Source organism: Perca flavescens, chromosome 5, assembly GCF_004354835.1.
Source record: "Perca flavescens isolate YP-PL-M2 chromosome 5, PFLA_1.0, whole genome shotgun sequence".
Lineage (NCBI taxonomy): Eukaryota > Metazoa > Chordata > Actinopteri > Perciformes > Percidae > Perca > Perca flavescens.
Genome location: NC_041335.1, coordinates 37899360 through 37919920, shown reverse-complemented (window position 1 = coordinate 37919920; position 20561 = coordinate 37899360). Strand labels below are relative to the sequence as shown.

At 41.8% G+C, this 20561-nt stretch overlaps 1 protein-coding gene across 1 annotated transcript; it reads right to left on the bottom strand.

Moving 5' to 3' along the window:
• Positions 1-4294: 4294 nt before the first annotated feature.
• Positions 4295-20098, bottom strand: ppp2r2aa (protein phosphatase 2, regulatory subunit B, alpha a). The gene is made up of 10 exons (XM_028577675.1): positions 19799-20098; positions 19499-19576; positions 17856-17953; positions 15341-15506; positions 14329-14441; positions 13698-13875; positions 11797-11961; positions 10893-11062; positions 8760-8851; positions 4295-4349 (listed from the first exon to the last, which is right to left on the bottom strand). Exons 1-10 carry the CDS (start codon positions 19803-19805, stop codon positions 4304-4306), a joined length of 1113 nt encoding a protein of 370 aa, XP_028433476.1. The 5' UTR covers positions 19806-20098; the 3' UTR covers positions 4295-4303.
• Positions 20099-20561: the final 463 nt, after the last annotated feature.

Here is a 20561-nt window from a genome sequence, read left to right as displayed (position 1 = left end):
TCCAAAAGGTGGCCAATATTGGCAAAATCCCTCCGACCTAACACGCAGGACCGGCAAAGACAGCTTGGAACCAAGAGGTTTTAGTCCAACCATGCACACAACCTCTAGATATTCACGTAAATACACATTAGTGCACATTTAACTCCAAATCGAGGAAACTGATAGAAATATTGGATTACTTATTTTTATGACTAGGGCTGCTCCCTCTTAGTCGATTAGTCGACTAATCGGTGGTTTTGGTCTTAGTCAACTTAGATCTCTTTAGTCCATTAGTCATGTTTGATGCTTTTTTTTTTCATGCTGAATGACTTATTTCCAAGAAACGTACGAGCACATCTCTGGTAAACACGAGAATTAAAGTGGTGCTTTTAGCACGACTCTTTGAGGAGAAACTCAGATTTACAGATCTGTCGATTTAAATCAACTAATCGATTAGTCGGTACAGTTGAATGAGTGTGTTAGTCGACTAAGAATTTCTTCAATCGAGCACAGCCCTACATTGACCTCACAGTCAACACGCCTTTGCGGTTGTGTGATTTAATAAGTTTTATATTTGGGCAGGCAGAAACTGTTTGTGCCCCACACATTGGCACGGTGTGGGCACAGCTTTGCCAATGTTCTAGAAAAAGGGCTGTATTTTCATTCAGTTGTCAGACTGATGAAAAAGGCTTGAGGTTAGGGGTTTTCCTTTGGGGATATTCCTTCAAAAAAGGTGGCCAATATTGGCAATATCCCTCTGACCTAACACGCAGGACGGCAAAGACGGATTGGAACCAAAATTACCCTCTGTGAATGGCAGGCCAGGAATTACACAACACACAAGTGCTTTGCTTGGTCCCAAAGATTTTTGAGTTTAGTTTCCCTAAATTAGGCCAAGGTTTTACCATGTACCTATGGCACTTCATATTCATGTTTGTACTGTTCTTCTTTCCCTAGTTAAATGTGTGTTTATCTTTGTGAGTTTAAGTGCTGCTCTGTATTTTTGTCCCCATAGGAAAATGTAATGCATGTTTAGATGTTAGAGAATTTATGTGAAGGAGCAAGCATCTTAAATGCATCAGCTTTTTTACTATATGTGAAACTGTGCTTGTTTTAACGTGTATTTAAGCATGTTTTTCGACCTAACATGGTGGCCTATGATAGCCTCACATCTGTTACACATCAGCTTAGCACAGATCCTGGAGGTAACCGGCTCTATCTAGCCTAACTTAGCACAGATCCTGGAGGTAACCGGCTCTATCTAGCCTAGCTTAGCACAGATCCTGGAGGTAACAGCTCCATCTAGCCTACTGCTCACATTAAGTGACAAGCAGTCACAGCGTGTATAAATAACAAGGTCACATGACACACAGCCGTCTTCTAACTGTATACATACTGGGAACTATATTCTCAGGAGGCAAAGCACTGCTACCTGGGCGTAGGGATATTACTCCAACTCTGAGCGAACTCTGTTGCTCCTCAGGTGCTGCGAGCAAATCACGCCAGCTACCTCGTTCTCCTGGTCGTGTTGAGTCCGTTTCTGAAGCCTGTGAGCAAATCTACAAATCCAGATGACAAAGATTTTGCCACCCAGCTCCGATCTACGCGTTTCATTCAACAACGTGGGGCTCAGGAGGGTGATGAAAATCATCGGGCTGAAGCTGGTGGGTCAGTGTAACGCTCATCAGTTCAATTTTCTAAGCAGAAACGGACATTTGGGAAAAACAGAAAAATGTCGTAATTTTTGAAACCATTCCAAGTAAAAATCGGTTCTCGATGCGCAACCCTAATCAGCTCTATCCCATTGAACTACGATCTTCTACCCTCGCCGCTGTGCAGAGCAGGCTGAACCGGACCTATTGCACGGAGACTTGCTTCAAGAGCATCCACTCCCAGCTGACCAGTGAGCCCAATATGCAGCTCGTAGTGTGCATCTTGGTTGGCAACAGAGAAGATCTCTACTGTGCCATCGAGAAGCTCTGCTGTGTCACAAGTCCCATCCCAGGTCATCAATGTCCGCACCATATCCCAGCCACAGAAGTTAAGAAGTGTCGCCCCAAAAGATACTCCTGCTGATAAAAACAGCAAGTTAGGAGGAGAGCTATGGACTGTCAACGTACTACGAGGTGAACCACAACTTGCCAGAGAAGATCGTGGTGTATCGGGATGGTGTGTCAAAGATGGTGGAGCAGTATTAGATCCCACAGTTGATCGAATGCTTTGAGACTTTCCCCAGCTATGAGCCCAAGCTGGTCTGGACCACCTTTACTCAGCATGACTGGACAGATTGCTTTTTAATGGCACATTACATTCGCCAGATTTGTACTGGAACTGGCCGGGCACCATTCGTGTGCCAGCACCATGCAAGTATGGCTAACCGGTCTGGACAGTACTTGCACTCCGAGCCGGCCAACCAGCTTTCAGACGAGCTATTCTTCCTTAGAGCTGAGCCGATCTACCACAAGCAAACTGCTCGGATCACAGCGAAACCAGCGGTGATGAACAATCGCACTGAATGACAAACGACCCATTTGAATTAATGAGGGATTCATTATTTTATAATATTATGTCACCGAGTAGGAAAAGCACAAGTGTTTTAAATAAAAATAATTATACCACTTAGCAGATGCCCTGGTATGAACGTGCTGGCTGAACGGAAAAGCTTACTGGGACACTTGATAAATCTGAGCCATCTTTAATGTTTTAATTGAAAGTGAAATTTTTTGTTTTTTTAGCCACTGTTTCTGTGGCATAATTATTGCTCAGGGTTTTGTTAATGGTAAGTCCTTCCTGTACTGCCCTTGCTGCACATTTTCTTGTGCAAAGCTAGACAGCCAGTTAAAATTCCTCCGATAAACACATGGCTTGACTTGTCTTCTGACCTACAAATCCCAACATGTAAATAGGAACATGTTGGCGTTATTTTGTCACTTATTGGGAGCAGAAGGCTAGATGGAGCCTTTTACCTCCAGGATCTGTGCTAAGCTAGGCTAGATGGAGCCTGTTACCTCCAGGATCTGTGCTAAGCTAGGCTAGGATAGGATAAGAAGGGAATGCGGAGGCCTAATGCATCCAGCCCTAAAAGACATCAGAGGAAGTCGTGGTCCTGCTAACAACATCAGCTGCAACACAGAGTTGGATACAAGCCTGCCCCCGTCACCTTTTCTTGGCTAAATTTAACCCTTGTGTTGTCCTCTTGGGTCAAAAGTAACACTCTTTTAGACAGTATCTTCACCACTAGAACCCACTCATTCACACTAGTTTTACACTTATTTTTTTAAGAATTAATGGTCAATAATAAACCTCATTTATTTGAAATTATACTTCATTTTTGTGTAAGAAATGATGAATGATTTGGACTGATGGTTAAGATCAGAGGAATGAAGGTAACGGATAATCACAGATATGTCAAAGTTTAGTCAGGATAATGCTATGAAATTCAAATCCAACACCCAAAATACAACGAAAGTAGAGATCTGAGCGTTGTACGGAACCATCCGTGTTATTTCGGGGCAATTCGGTTGAAAGGAACCCAACATTTCCGATATAGAAACTTGTCAAATTTGACCCGAGTACAACAGGAGGGTTGAGTATAAAGAGCGCTAAAATTAACCGTTTTGGTGACCAGCTGTCACGCGAAAGTTAAGCCAGCAGTGGGTGCACTTTTGTGGGATATCATACGAATTGTGGTGCATAAGTTTTCATACGTTCACGAGAATGCGTTGCCTGGATGCACTGCGTCAATGCCACTGTTTACAGTTGACAGAGTGAGTCTCGTCCCTTTCAAAACTAAAGTCACTGACGGCAGATCGGGGGATTTAGCCAAAAGGAGGACAGATGTTGTTTGTATGCGTGTATCAGAGCAGTTCAGCAACAAACGCTAGTTCAGTTTTTCCTGGAATATGTACAGATTGTTGGTGGTTGCCACAGCGATGATGTTGTCCAGAGGATGCCAGGCAGTGTGGAGGATCTTCTTGTTAAAGTCCAGACTGTCTACACTGATCTCGTCCTTTTTGCGCTTCCCACCCGTGCTTTCTCCCGCTTTGCCTCCAGGGTTACGAGGTTTCAGGACCGACCATCACAACGCTGCGGAGCTTGCTGTTCTCCCAATGTCAACTTCCACTCAGTTTGTTGCCTAAACTGGGGATGTTAATTATTCCTCGTTAGACACAGGGTTGAGGGTTCACTTTTCACACAACTCAGCCTAAACACAACTCAGCCTAAACACACTACCCTCCATTTTCTGAAAAAGGAATGGAAGAAACACATTAAGACAATCCTTTAAAACGCTGGTATCGGAAGTACAGTCGCGGTAGCCTCGGTGTCATAACATCCGGAAGAAGTTGTTGTAGGAGCCGGTCATCACAACGCTGCGGAGAGACAAAAAGGTTCGGAGTCACGATACGCCACGTTGTTGTTATAATGAAGCAAAAAGGGGGTTCGGGTGCCATTTGAAAATAACCAATGTCAACTTCACTCAGTTTGTTGCCTAAACTGGGGATGTTAATTATTAACCGTTTCACTGACAATCCTAACTTTCGATTAAAGGGCTCGTTAGACACAGGGTTGAGTTTATCCAAAAGTTGAATCTGTCTCACTTTTCGCCGTACACAACTCAGCCTAAACACAACTCAGCCTAAACACACTACCCTCCATTTTCTGAAAAAGGAATGGGAAGACTGTTATTTTCATATCAGCCACATTAAGATAGTAATTACAAAGTCTCCATACAGAGATAGTAGTACACCTATTATCATATCACATCCAAGAATACATCAAGGGCTGTTATCTTCACATCCATACAGAGATAGTAGTGGCTGTTATACATCATATCACATCCAGATACTGTCTATCACATCCATACAGAGATAGTAGTAGTATACAGCTGTTATACATCATATCACATCCATACTGGAGTTTATGCAGATATCCGTATACCACGTTATAAAGCCCTAAAGAAAATCTATACAGTTAAAGTCATTTACATTTATGTTATTTTATACATCATAACACATCTGTCAAACTAGAGTATACAAAAGCTGTTCTACATCATATCATCCATTTGTGTTTGTTACAGCTTTATACAAAGATTTCACATCTATACAGACAGTAGTATACAAAGTTATAAATCATATCACATCCATACAGGGATAGTAGTATACAGCTGTTATACATCATATCACATCCATACAGAGATAGTAGTATACAGCTGTTATATATCATATCACATCCATACAGAGATAGTAGTATACAGCTGTTATATATCATATCACATCCATACAGAGATAGTAGTATACAGCTGTTATACATCATATCACATCTATACAGATAGTAGTATACAGCTGTTATATATCATATCACATCCATACAGAGATAGTAGTATACAGCTGTTATACATCATATCACATCCATACAGAGATAGTAGTATACAGCTGTTATACATCATATCACATCCATACAGAGATAGTAGTATACAGCTGTTATACATCATATCACATCTATACAGATAGTAGTATACAGCTGTTATACATCATATCACATCCATACAGGGATAGTAGTATACAGCTGTTATACATCATATCACATCCATACAGAGATAGTAGTATACAGCTGTTATACATCATATCACATCCATACAGAGATAGTAGTATACAGCTGTTATATATCATATCACATCCATACAGATAGTAGTATACAGCTGTTATACATCATATCACATCCATACAGGGATAGTAGTATACAGCTGTTATATATCATATCACATCCATACAGGGATAGTAGTATACAGCTGTTATACATCATATCACATCCATACAGAGATAGTAGTATACAGCTGTTATATATCATATCACATCCATACAGAGATAGTAGTATACAGCTGTTATACATCATATCACATCCATACAGAGATAGTAGTATACAGCTGTTATACATCATATCACATCCATACAGAGATAGTAGTATACAGCTGTTATACATCATATCACATCCATACAGGGATAGTAGTATACAGCTGTTATACATCATATCACATCCATACAGAGATAGTAGTATACAGCTGTTATACATCATATCACATCCATACAGAGATAGTAGTATACAGCTGTTATACATCATATCACATCTATACAGATAGTAGTATACAGCTGTTATACATCATATCACATCTATACAGATAGTAGTATACAGCTGTTATACATCATATCACATCCATACAGGGATAGTAGTATACAGCTGTTATACATCATATCACATCTATACAGAGATAGTAGTATACAGCTGTTATATATCATATCACATCCATACAGGGATAGTAGTATACAGCTGTTATACATCATATCACATCCATACAGGGATAGTAGTATACAGCTGTTATACATCATATCACATCCATACAGAGATAGTAGTATACAGCTGTTATACATCATATCACATCCATACAGAGATAGTAGTATACAGCTGTTATATATCATATCACATCCATACAGATAGTAGTATACAGCTGTTATACATCATATCACATCTATACAGATAGTAGTATACAGCTGTTAAAACATAAAATATATGACACAATGGTATTGGATCGGTACTCGGTATCGGGAAGCAAAAAATGGTATCGGGCCATCTCTAGTTAAAGGACTTATGTCTCAGCAGGATTTGGAACAACTTGTCCATGCTTTTATCTTCAGTAGACTTGACTACTGTAACGGTGTCTTTACAGGTCTCCTACACTATGACCCACCCAGACCTCTCAGGTGGTCTGGGACAGGTCTCCTACACTATGACCCACCCAGACCTCTCAGGTGGTCTGGGACAGGTCTCCTACACTATGACCCACCCAGACCTCTCAGGTGGTCCGGGACAGGTCTCCTACACTATGACCCCCCCAGACCTCTCAGGTGGTCTGGGACAGGTCTCCTACACTATGACCCACCCAGACCTCTCAGGTGGTCTGGGACAGGTCTGCTACACTATGACCCACCCAGACCTCTCAGGTGGTCTGGGACAGGTCTCCTACACTATGACCCACCCAGACCTCTCAGGTGGTCTGGGACAGGTCTGCTACACTATGACCCACCCAGACCTCTCAGGTGGTCTGGGACAGGTCTCCTACACTATGACCCACCCAGACCTCTCAGGTGGCTACACTATGACCCACCCAGACCTCTCAGGTGGTCCGGGACAGGTCTGCTACACTATGACCCACCCAGACCTCTCAGGTGGTCCGGGACAGGTCTCCTACACTATGACCCACCCAGACCTCTCAGGTGGTCCGGGACAGGTCTCCTACACTATGACCCACCCAGACCTCTCAGGTGGTCCGGGACAGGTCTCCTACACTATGACCCACCCAGACCTCTCAGGTGGTCTGGGACAGGTCTCCTACACTATGACCCACCCAGACCTCTCAGGTGGTCCGGGACAGGTCTCCTACACTATGACCCACCCAGACCTCTCAGGTGGTCCGGGACAGGTCTGCTACACTATGACCCACCCAGACCTCTCAGGTGGTCCGGGACAGGTCTGCTACACTATGACCCACCCAGACCTCTCAGGTGGTCCGGGACAGGTCTCCTACACTATGACCCACCCAGACCTCTCAGGTGGTCCGGGACAGGTCTCCTACACTATGACCCACCCAGACCTCTCAGGTGGTCTGGGACAGGTCTGCTTGTTGTCCCCAGAGTCAGAACTAAACATGGAGAAAAAGCAGCATTCAGTTTTTATGCTCCACATATCTGGAACAAACTCTGCTCTTAACTGCTCTTTAATGTTTGAAGTAAAGCACTTTGAGTTGCCCTTTCTGTTGCTGAAATGTGCTGTACAAATAAAGCTGCCTTGCCTTCATACGTGAACGCAGTCTGATGCTCTGCGCTGAGCAGATAACCACAGTAATTGATAAGGCCAGTGTTGTTGGACCGTTGCATCAAATAAGAGTCAGCCCAAAACATGTGCATGCGTCATGTATACTGGAAGTGTGGAGTTCGATAAAGAAACCAAAGATGCACATTTTGCTTTCAAAACTGTGACATCTACAAGAGTATTAACAGTTCTACAAAAGGCATCTTTTGACCCTGATATAATAGATCTAGAGCTGCAACTAATCGGTCGGTTTTTTGTTTGTTTATTTTTCCTTGTTTCACATAACAAATGTTATTACTGTATATATTTTGTCTTAAAACTAACCACGTATGGGTCACTCCTACTCGTATGTCGTACCGTATTAGTTTAGTGAAACATATGTATGTTGAGCCTCTGTTATAACATTTATTAATAATTTTTGTTTTTTTCATCCTGTTTTATCCTGTTTTATATAGCAGATGTTAATAGTGTGTTTATCTTATGTCCTGTTATTGTAATTTATATCAGCCAATTGGGACTACAGATGGAAATTAGCCTATGGGCTACAATCTGGCACTTTTACATGTACTGCTGTACATGTTCATTAAATGTGCATTGTCCTTAAATAAATAAAAAAAAAAAAAATTATCTTCTGGATGAATGGATCAGTTGTTTAGTCTATTAAGTCAGAAAATGGTAAAAACAAATAAAAATAAACGTGGATCAGTGTTTCCCCAAAAGCCCAAGATGATGTCCTCAAATGTCTCGTTTTATCTACAACTCAAAAATATTCAGTTTACTGTCACCGAGGAGAGAAGACACTAGAACAATATTCACATTTAACACGCTGGAATCAGAGAAAAGATTACTGAATGGTTGGCTAATTGATTAATCTCTGCAGCTGTAAATAGATGTATAATAGAGGGGTCGATACGCACCTGTCGTTGCCATTCCAGCAGCACTCAAACTTGTCGAAGATGCAGTCGTTCTCATAGAGGGAACACAATTTACTCCGGAGATACTCATGCACCTGTTTAAAGAAAGTGATGACAGGGTGTTGTAGTTACAATCGACAGTTGTGCAAGAGATGACAAGAATACTTGTATAAATGTCAGGCCTTTCACAATCCGTCTTAGCAAAACTTACTGACCTGACAGTAGGGGTGTAAATCACACGTTATTTCACAATATGATATATTGATTATTTGGACAACGATACATATTTGATCTCAAAAAGTCTGCCACGGTAGGATTAGATTCATATTCAGGGGCCTGCGACCGATACGAGGCGATACGTCAGCCCATTTAACACAATCAGTTACATTTATATATCGTATTTTCCGGACTATAAGTTGCACTTTTTTTTTTCCTACTTTTGCTGGTCCTGCGACTTATAGTCAGGTGCGACTTATATATTAAAATATATATAATTTAACATGTTTTTAAATGTTAATTCATACTGAAAACATTACCGTCCACAGCCGCAAGAGGGTGCTCTAGGCTTGTGACAACTGTATGTACATTTAGTTGTTTTGTGTTATTTACAGTATTTATAAAATATCTGGGACGGTAATGTTTTCAGTATGAATTAACATGTAAAAACATATTAAATTATATTTATTTTCAAACTCTGCGTACTCCGCGTATGGCCAACAGGCAAGTGTTATTTACATAAACTTCTGGTGTACTTACAAACTTTCCAATCAATCGTTTTATGAGTACATAACCTATTTGTACTAGTGTAGAAGTTTGGTATCATTTTGGGCATTATTAGTGGGGTAACTTACAAGATACAACCCTGGATCCATTAGCCCCTGCGCTAAGCTATTCAGATGATAACGCTGCTACGCTAACTCTCCCAATGTTAGACCCAGGTGAAAAAAGCTTCTGGGGGTGTTTGGCTCGAGGTCATGGTGCAAAGGACCCTAGGGTGAAATAACTCCGAACCATCACTTTAAGCAAGCATGCATGCATCTATCGCAAATTAATAAAATTGAGGAGGCGACGCATCGCAGTATTGAAACAATTCTCAAAATCGCGACACCAGTGAAGATTCACACCCCTAATGTTTACATATCGATCCAGACTGATGTGTTGTTACACCCTAGAGCTGGGCGATTTGTTTCCCTAAAATAAAATATGCGATTTTTTTTTTTTATAAAAAACTCGATTTACGATTCGATTTTCCCCCCCTCTTCCATTTAAAACAAAATAACTGCGAACTGTAAATATATTTATTGTATTTAATTAAAGTGCATCAACATAAACAAAATTGCAAAGGCTAACCCTTTCTCTAACAGAAAAGTCACTTTGCAGTGTGCGACAAAAGATTGTTAAACATCCAAATTATTTATACTGTAGAGGCACTACAGGGAACACCATAATAGTGATCCATCGACCGTACAGATCTGTGGAATTGATCATATTCCATTGTCACGGAGGAAAGGGGACAGACAAAAACAACTAAACCAGAGAGAAAGTTTCTGGATTGATAAACTGCAGGCTACTAGTTATCCAGGCTTAAATGAAGAACTTGATCTCAGTGTTTTTCTTTAAAACCATATTGTTTATTTTTCAATTGGGTCCATTTCTATTTGTATTTGTGTTGTACATGTTTTGAATTTTACCTTGACTTGTAGTCAAATACACTGGTCTATTTATGACCAATGAGGACATATATTGGTCATTCTATAACCCTACAACTTTAATAACCCTCCTATACCAAAATTAAGGCTTTTCATTGGCTGTGTTTCTTGATTGGTCTGTTTGAAAGCGTATAAGAAGGTCTCTTCCTGTTTGGGAAATTGATTGACTCCCTGACGAAGGCTTGTATGCCGAAATGCGTCGGAGTACTTTAAGATTTATGATGACTAAGCCATAAATAAAGGCTTTTTAAGAGCACCTCAAGCTAATTTTTTGAGTCCGGGAAGCGCTCCGCTACAGACATTTGATTTATTTATACTGTATTTGGATTAAAAAAATCGATTTTTTGAAAATATGAATCGATTTGACCTACCAACTCGATTTTTAAATCAAATCAATTTTTTCCCCAGCCCTATTACACCCCCCTACCTGATAGGTCTCTACTGGGCGGGACTCCATGTTGAGATCCCAGATCTTGACGGACAGGTAGTCGCGGGTCATCATGTACCGTCCGCTGTGGCTGAACTTTACATCAGAGATGGACGAGATGATTTCAGAAAAGAACGAACGGTTGTTTGGATCCTCTGGCTCCTCAAACTCTTTAAAAAGAGAAAACAAAAAGACGCAAGTCATTAGTTCACCCTGGCTGCCGTTAACTGAAACAACGGGACATGATGACTTTGAGTAAACATACACGCCACTTCTTAAAGCCAAGTGGCGTGTGCATTTCCAGCAATCTGCGTGTACGCAGACTGATCTCAATAAGAGCCGAATTCATATTTTTGCGTGTTATCGAGACACATTTCATCGTGTGTGACATTTACATGTTCTGTTGTATTTTGTCTGGACTGTTGTTGTTAGGGTTTGTCTTGCCTCTCAAATTATGAGGGGTGTTGCATGTTTGTCACTGTTTTTATGTTTTATCTGCCTGGGGACAATAGATGAAAACTAGCTATGGTGCTAACTGTAGCATATTTACATTGTGTACTTGTACTGATGTCCATTAATATGCACTGTCCCTATCTAGATAAACATTAAAAAAAAAAACAATTGGGTTTAGGAAAAGAACAAAGCGGGACACGATCCCCAGTCTCCTAGGTGGAAGTCCTGTGTTTGACCCATCCTCCACCCTGTCCAACCTCCCTACGCGGATTTCCACACACGCAAGGTAATGTAAGTCAATGGAGACCAAACGGCGTCGATAAACACTCTAAAAAGGCGATTATGTGTCTTGATAACGCACCAAAATGGCATACAAATTGGCGTTTCATACATTTATTGAGATCAGTCTGACTGAAAAGACAACCTACAGTCTTTAATGTTTCGGGCTTACGTTTGGCGTGCTTGTCACACAGCGCCGAGGCCCTCATGTCACACAGGCGGATGGTGCCCTTGCTGCTGCTGTAGACGAAAGTGTTGCACTGGTTCGGGTGGAACTCCACCGCTGTGATCACCTCCGTCAGCTCCTCCATGTTGGCTGGCTTAATGTCAACAATATCTGAAGGCGTGAGGTTAAGGGCCAAGGGATAAACATACATTTTCCACAACTTAAAATCTAGAACAAACTTAGCCTGCCATTGACCCAGTGGCCCAAAAGGTTTCGCTTTGGCTATTGTTCAGCAAATATAGGCTTTCAGAGCTTGACATAGTTACCAAAATTAGTTAGGTGTCACCTATTTCCTATTTCACCTGCTGGCAAATGTCTTTGTTTGAGGGGATTGGAAACGCAGGCAGAGTGTGGACATGAAGTGTAAACGTAGCAAAAGATATTTGTTTTTAAGATTATTTTTTGGGGCTTTTATTGACAGGATAGCATGAAGACAGGACAGGGGGGAGAGAGAGAGGGGGACAACATGCAGCAAACAACACAGCGCTGTGGAGGAAGGTCTGACTGGTCCACAGGGTGAAATAACTCCGAACCATCACTTTAATCAAGCATGCATGCATGCATCTATCGCAAATTAATAACATTGAGGAGGCGACGCATCGCGATATTGAAACAATTCTCAAAATCACGACACCAGTGAAGATTCACACCACTAATATTTGCATATCGATCCAGACTGATGTGTTGTTACACCCTAGAGCTGGGCGATTTGTTTCCCTAAAAAAAATATGAGATTTTTTTTTATAAAAACTCAATTTATGATTCGCTTCCCCCCCTTCCTCTTCCATTTTAATTTAATTAATTATTTAATTAAAGTGCATCAACATAAACAAAATTGCAAAGGCAAACCCTTTCTCTAAGTGAAAAGTCACTGTGCAGTGTGCAACAAAAGATTGTTAAACATCCAAATTATTTATACTGTATTTGGATTAAAAAAGATCTAAAAAAAAATCGATTTTTTGAAAATATGCATCGATTTGACCTACCAACTCGATTTTTAAATCAAATAGATTTTTTTCCCAGCCTTACCGGGTAACCTCAGCCCGATCTGCCTGCAGCTCAGGCTGGAAACCTGTACGTTTATCTATCCTGCTTCCGTTACAAATCTGCGGGGACCAATCACAAACCGGCTCATCCACCTGGCGCGCTATTGGCTGGTTTAACACGATGAAGCAGCTTCTTGTTTACATTCAACATGGTGGCCACTGAAGCGCAGCAACCACCGTTGATGCCGCTGTCGCTCGAGTGGGTGTAAATACCATATATCGCTTTCATGTTTTTTTTTTTTGCACAATCTGGAAAAATCGCTCGATGCCATTGCTGCTTCTGCAAACCGCTGATCATTGATTGGCTCCAATCGCCTCCAGAGTCATTTGAACTATGCCCGTTGATCACGCCTCTTGTGCAGTAGAAAATACAGAGCACACTCCCCAGACCAATGGTCAATCTTAAGTCTTGGTCTGGTGATAGCCAGACTATTACCCAAGGAGTAAATCTCATCAGCGTCAGTGAGCCAATCAGCACGCAGCATGCTTCTACCAAGCTTTAATAATGTTTGTGATTGACTGTCTAACGTTACACGCAGGACAAATCTCTACGTTACACGTAGTAGGAGCTGAAACATAGATAAAATGTTTTGTGCAGTAATGTGTAATGTTATTTATTTTTGCTTTATAGAATAGATATTGTAAAAAGTAGTCGTTCAGGAACCGGTACCAAAGTCACGGTTATCGGCACAGAACGAGAAAGGTGTGTCAGGGCTCTTAGTCTAACGAAATACGAGAACAATGATATCAGGGGCTACAGAAGAGGATGGAGCTGCATGGATTTAAAGGAGGAAAGGATACTGAAGCTGCGATCGGTGATCTCCAGGTTCCACAGGTTAATGCGCAGGTCGTCTGCCGACAGGTACGTCTCACAGTCGCTGTTGACGGAGATGGAGTTGACGTGGTAGGTGTGAGCGTTCGCAAACACTCGTCTGGGGCTCGCTTCCACCATCAGGTCCATGGGCCTGAATACTGGAACCTGGGGAGAGGAGCGGGGGTAGAAACTTTCATTTCAGGGAAAATCAAAAAATTTTCCCCTTTTCCTTTATAGCCGTGTTAACAGCTTAGTCAGAATATTGTATTTTTCAGAATAAGAGCAAAAACTGGAAAATTAGGTGCATTTAAAACGTAGTCAGTGACAAACGGCAAGAGTTAATGGTCCTTAAAGGGTCTAGCCTGTTAAATGTGTTAGCGGATAGTCTGGTAAACTGAGTCTATATTTAGAAACTACTCAATAAATATAGATCAGTGTGTCCCAAACTGAAGGATGCACATGATGACCAGGGAGGAACATGTGGAGTCAAACTGTCAGAATCGATATAATATCTCATAACAAGTAATAAAACACAGCTAATGAAAGCATAATTGGCAATACATACAGTACATGGTCAACATTATTGGCACAGTGATAACATTTTAATTTTATACACACCCGTAGTGTTGTGACAGTATTGAGATCTCTGTACCGTCCGTCTTCCTCCTTCAAATTGTAGCCTTCTGGTCTCTTGTCCCGCTCACTGATTTTCCACAGCTTTATGGTTTTGTCTGCCAACGAGAAAGAGCAGAGATCAAGAAAAAGTCATCTTCAATAACATGCATTCATTTAGATGACTGACTCCAGAGGACATATGAAAAAGTTTCAGTGTAAAAGGGACTAAATATTACCAACTCTTACTGGCTACAGCAGTGTTTCTCAAATGGGGGTACGTGTCCCCGTAGGGGTACTCTGGAGGACTACAGGGGGTATGTGTCCCACTATGGGTCCCACTGAGGGGACCCACTCTGGGGTAGGAGGACTGCACAGTGAGGACTACGGGGGTGACCCACTAGGGGTACTCTGGAGGACTACAGGGGGTATGTGTCCCCCTAGAGGTACTCTGGAGGACTGCAGGGGGTACGTGTCCCACTAGGGGTACTCTGGAGGACATTTTTTGCAACATGTGTTTTTCAGTTCCAAGTCTGTAGTTAACTTCTACCGTCTTTTTATTCTCCAAGTCTGTCACAAGTTTTGTGTCACCTTTTTTTTTTTTTTTTTTTTTTTTAAGGTTTTGTCGTTTGTTTTGACCTATTCTTGCCTTTCTTCCTGACTTTTTTCTACTGACTTTTTTTCTTCAAAGTTTGTGTCTTTTTTTTTTTTTTCAAAGTTTGTCGCTTATTTGAATCTGTTGTCACTTGTGTCGCCCTATTCTTGCCTTCCTCCCTTCCTTCTTTCTACCCTCTTTTACCATCATCATTTAATGGTTTTCCAGGTCCAAGGCTGTTGTTTAGTAAATCTATCGCTGACATCCCTGTTCCTCTTTATAGAGACTTAATTTTTCTACCAAAAATTATTCTCGCTGGTTAGGGGGTACAAGGCTTAATAAAACACTGTTCAAAGGGGGAACATTATTGGAAAAAGCTTGAGAACCAGTGGACTACACAGTAGAATAAACCGGATTACTAACCGTTTGTAGACAGAAGGAACTGTGCTGCGTTTTTCTGAGGCAGCCATCGGATCTTGTTGATCTTCTCCTCGATCTCGAGGCTTTTCAGGTAGTCAAACTCCGGCTCGTGGCTCTGGAAGGTGCTGTAAACGTTGTACTCTCCTCTGCACTGCGGCTGATTCTTACTCTGAACAACGACAGACGGCAGATCAGTTTCTCTTACTTAATGTGAGAAGAAAAATAAAACAATGTCTACGTTCAGACTGCAGGCATTTCTGATTTGTTTCTCAAATTGGATCTTAAAAGGAACACGCCGACTTATTGGGAATTTAGCTTATTCACCGTAACCCCCAGAGTAAGACAAGTCCATACATACCCTTCTCATCTCCGTGCGTGCTGTAACGCTGTCTGACGGCTCCAGCATTAGCTTAGCCTAGCACAGATCCTGCAGGTAACTGGTTCCAACTAGCCTACTGCTCCCAATTGTGACAAAAGTGACAAAATAACACCAACATGTTCCTATTTACATGTTGTGATTTGTAAATCTGGCGTGTACAAAAAAAACAACCTAACATGAGACACAGCCATCTTCTAACAGTAAACAAACCGGGAACTATATTCTCAGACAGGCTTGCTGCGAGCATATCACACCGCCCAAGTACTATATTCTTCCGCCTGAGAATATAGTTCCAGGTTTGTTTACAGTTAGAAGACGGCTGTGTCTCATGTTACGTTGTTTTTTGTACACGCTGTGACTCTATAAATCACAACATGTAAATAGGAACATGTTGGCGTTATTTTGTTACTTATTGGGAGCAGTAGGATTACTGGAACCATTCACCTGCAGGATCTGTGATGGCCTGATGCCCTGGCAGCGACAGACAGCCTTACAGCACACACGGAGATGAGAAGGGTATGTATGGACTAGTCTAACTCTGGGGGTTACGGTGAAGAAGCTAAAGTCCCAATAAGTCGGCGTGTTCCTTTAAGAAAGATTGTCCGCACACTTATTTGCAAGTGATGAGATCGGATTTGTGTGTCCAGACATCACCAATCGATCCATGGGTTGTTGTGGCAACGGCGTAGGCGTCAGTGTAGCTATGTGGACGCTTGAGAAATGGAGGTCTATCAAATCAACGGGAAGTTGTTGTTGTTCTCGATAGCGCTCTGCTTGCAGCAACATCTGCTCGGCACTTCCGTCACTCTGACATCGTCAACATTAAGCATTTTGTTGAGTTGCCTCTTTGGCGAAATGCTCGGCGAGAATATAAGTTGGGCTTGTATTGTGAAAGGTAAAACCAGGAGTAAAGCTGCGCTGCGACTGACGTCGTGGAAGCAAGTAATACGCTGGCTCGGACAACGGAGCCTCTGTGTTTCTAATTTCACCATCTACTTAAGTATAAGCGCCTAATTCTCGGCCACACAAGAGACTCAAAAGACATTTTGAAATCCGATATGAGCAGCCAGAGCTTCCGCACTGAGTCGCATATGTAGAAATCCAACTGGAATCGCATTTCAAACCACTCCAAATGTAGCCTATAAATCTAGACCACCCGATTGGCAAGAAATGTAATTTGCAGCCAGGGTTGTCTAGCAACTCTCCGTTGGCTTGCGAGCTGGAAAAAACAAACTCTAGTCGGGCCAATCACATCGTGTATAGTCGTTGGGCGGGGCTTAACATAATGACGGCAGAGTTGCTACTTAAAAACAAAGAAGATGGCTGCTGCTGCTGGTGAACAGAGGTCTTCTGGAAGACTTGGAGTTCAGCTTTTCTTTGAGAAAAGAACAGAACGGCACTGAGTCATTCTTAAAAAAAGGAAGATGTGTTCGGAGTTTAAAGTTTAATCTATCAGCTAGCTTTGTTGCTCTGATTGGTTGTAGCGCTATCCTATTACGTGCAGAGGGAATTTGAAAGACAACAGTTTACCCCGCCCCTCGGATTGAGCCCAGCCAATGGGGAGTTCCCAGACCAAACATCTGGATGTGGGTCTGGCTGGTCAGTAGGGGTGGGGAAAAAAATAAAAAAATAAAAAATCGATACAGGATAGTATCGATTTTTTTCATGGCAATAGTGTATCGATACACAGACGCCAAGTATGGATCTATTATGATATGTGTTTGTCTGCTTGACAATCCCCATTTTGCAGCAATAACATTGAAGTGAGAGGAACGAACAGAGAAATGTATCTTTTTTCATAAAACAGATGTTGACAATATTTTTGTTTGGGGACATCATTTGAAATTGGGAAAAATTTGAAGTTTGAGAAAAGGTAATACAATATGTTTAAAATCGCAATAATATCGTATCGTGGCATAAGTAGCGTGATGATGATCGTATCGTGAGGCCTCTGTTGATTCCCACCCCTACTGGTCAGGCTACTCCAAATGTGCTTTGAATCACATTTCATGTTTTTTTATGCTGTCCAGACTTTCTAAAAAAAAAAAAAAAAAATCAATCTAGATACGCCAAAAATGGGTTTGGGCCTGCAGTCTGAACAAGGCCTTAGCTTAGTGAGATAAGTCACCCAAATCTTACCTCTGGCTCCTGCTGAAAGATGACAACTCGACCCCCCTTGTCCCCCGTAGCCAGCAGCTCCCCAGAGTGGTTGAATTCAACAGTAGAAATGATGTCGGCTGTGGATAAAGGAGTGTCATTAGAAGTCAAGTAAAAGTTTTTATACTGCTGTTGCTGCATCAGGGAGCCTATTGTTTAAACTTGAGGTGTGTTCGCTTTTCAGGTTTGACGAAACGTTTCCTCCCAGTGATGCACAACTTACTTCCAGCAGCGTTAAACAAATCGTACGTTTGCTCCCATTTTGTCCATCTTTCAGAGTTGACAACACAACAGAGCTGTGACACACACACACACACACACACACACACACACACACACACACACACACACACACACACACACACACACACACACACACACACACACACACACACACACACACACACACACACACACACACACGGCAGTGTGAACTCAAGTCTCCGGAAAGATCTCGGAAGACAAAATTTCCATTTGCAGCTATTCGGCACTTTTCAAAGACACTCATCACATCCTACAACACAACAATCGATCCCTGTTTACAGACTGGCACTATTCTGAGCGACTGCAATCCTTAATATAGACTCTGGCGCTAACGCAGCACACAGAGGGCCTGATACGATCTGACTCCATACAAACTCTCACATAGGGCAAAAGAGGGGCTATGCATTGACAAAAGGAAGGCTCGCATTTATACTTGTTCTCAGACAGAATTTAAAGAGCGTTAGCCTGTTACACGCAAATAAGTCCATCACATACTGTTAACATACATGTTTAATTCCCAGTACAATGGGAAAAAGGGCGGTTACAATCCACCACTGTTTTTTTCTTCTGTTCCTGTTCATATAAGAAGCAATTATTCCCATCTCCTGTGTTATTATTCTCACTTACAACCAGTATCTAGCCATGCAAAGCACAGACATCACTGTCATCCGTGGTTTCCAGTTGTAACTACTGTTTGGTAGAAAAGGAGTTTTAATGAAATTTGTCCTGTATCTCAGAACAATGATGTAGCATATCAAACTAATGAGTTTGTTCCTCAAAATAACAACGTAGTAAAAGTACATTTTGTTAAAGTTCCTCATTATTTTGAGAAACGTTCTCATTATAGGTGACTTAAAGGATCTTTTATTACATCAGGCTGGCGCAAAGCGGCTTTCATAACTGCTGACAATTTTGCAGCACTTATGCCAAAACATAGATGAATATTGTTAACGTTAACTTAACGTTTACTCACTCAATTGCAAGTATGTGCCACAATTACCCCTTTCTCGTTCCTTCAGTGCGTTCCTTCAGTGCCGAGTGTGCGTCTATGTGTGTGTAGGTGTGTGTGTGTGTGTGCGTGTTTGCAGGTGTGTGTGCGTGTGTCTGTGTGAGCGAGAGAGAGAGAGAGAGAGAGAGAGAGAGAGAGAGAGAGAGAGAGAGTGTCTGTGTGTGTGTGTAGGTGTGTGTATTGCAAACAGGTAAATTAATGCTCTGAAATAGCGACGACTCATTGCACGAAACCCCAAACAAAAAAGTGTAGCAGTAGCATTGAAGCTAACGTCAAAACAACTGGTACAGGACGCCAGTCAGACAGTAGCAGGTTAGCTAGCTACTGTTCAGGGACCACAACATGCACTTACCTTCAGCGACATCATCATCTATCGCTCCTTTGACTTGGGAGAAGCACCACTGCACATCACTGGTCCCACCACCGGCTCCTGCACGGAACACAAATCCAAGTTTTTACCAAAACACACCACCATAACAACAAGACAACTTCACACGCGTTAGCACGATGCTAACTTAGCTAACTGACGCTAAAAATCAGTAATTCAACAACAAGGCCGCACGCTACTTCGTACTTATTAACATATATTGACCGGCGCAGATGTTAACTGCTGAATAACAATTCATCTGATAGTCTTTTCTCAGTAGTTTACCTGCCATGAGGGTATCTCTGTAGCGGGCTCGGGGCCCGGACTGGAGCAACTGACCCGGGTCGGCAGTTGGTTCTGACCGGGGAGCAGTTGGAAGCCGTTGGAAGGGACAAACCAAGGGGCTGTTGCTATGGAAACTCCGACAAAGGCCGTACAAGTCGTCGGCCTAGTTGATAAAGAAAGACACGAACCAGATTCACCCAAAGAAAGTAAACTACAACCTTCAGTTAGACTTTGCTCTCTACTTTGAGATTTCCCTCGCCTCTGCCTCTCCCAGCGTTTCAAAATGGCGCAAGGCGGGCGGCGTTCACTGTCAGCATTCATCGAACAGAGGGGCGGTGATAGTGCACCGCCACCGTGACATTAATCTGGATTTTTTTTGCAGTCCCCGGAGTCCACACAGTTAACTGATCAATATCGCGTTTTATTTGAAATTAAAAGTTATAAGGACTTTATAATTATATGTATTTCTTTTTTTTTTTTTTTTTTTTTTAGAAAACCCTGTAATGCCTAAACTCCGCCCATGTGGATTGTTGCGGTGCTAGAAAACGAACAAACCCCCGCACCCAGAGTTAGTTTTTTTCGTCTCATTTGTTATGAAGTTTAATTCAGAAAATATAGACTTACTTTTCATATTTAATAGATTAAAATCAACCATAAATACTTCAAATATTAATAATAATAATAACATGTTATGTCAATAATTAAAGTTAACTAACTTTTAAATAAACTACTTTTTTTTCACCCTGGGTTCCAATCATAGACT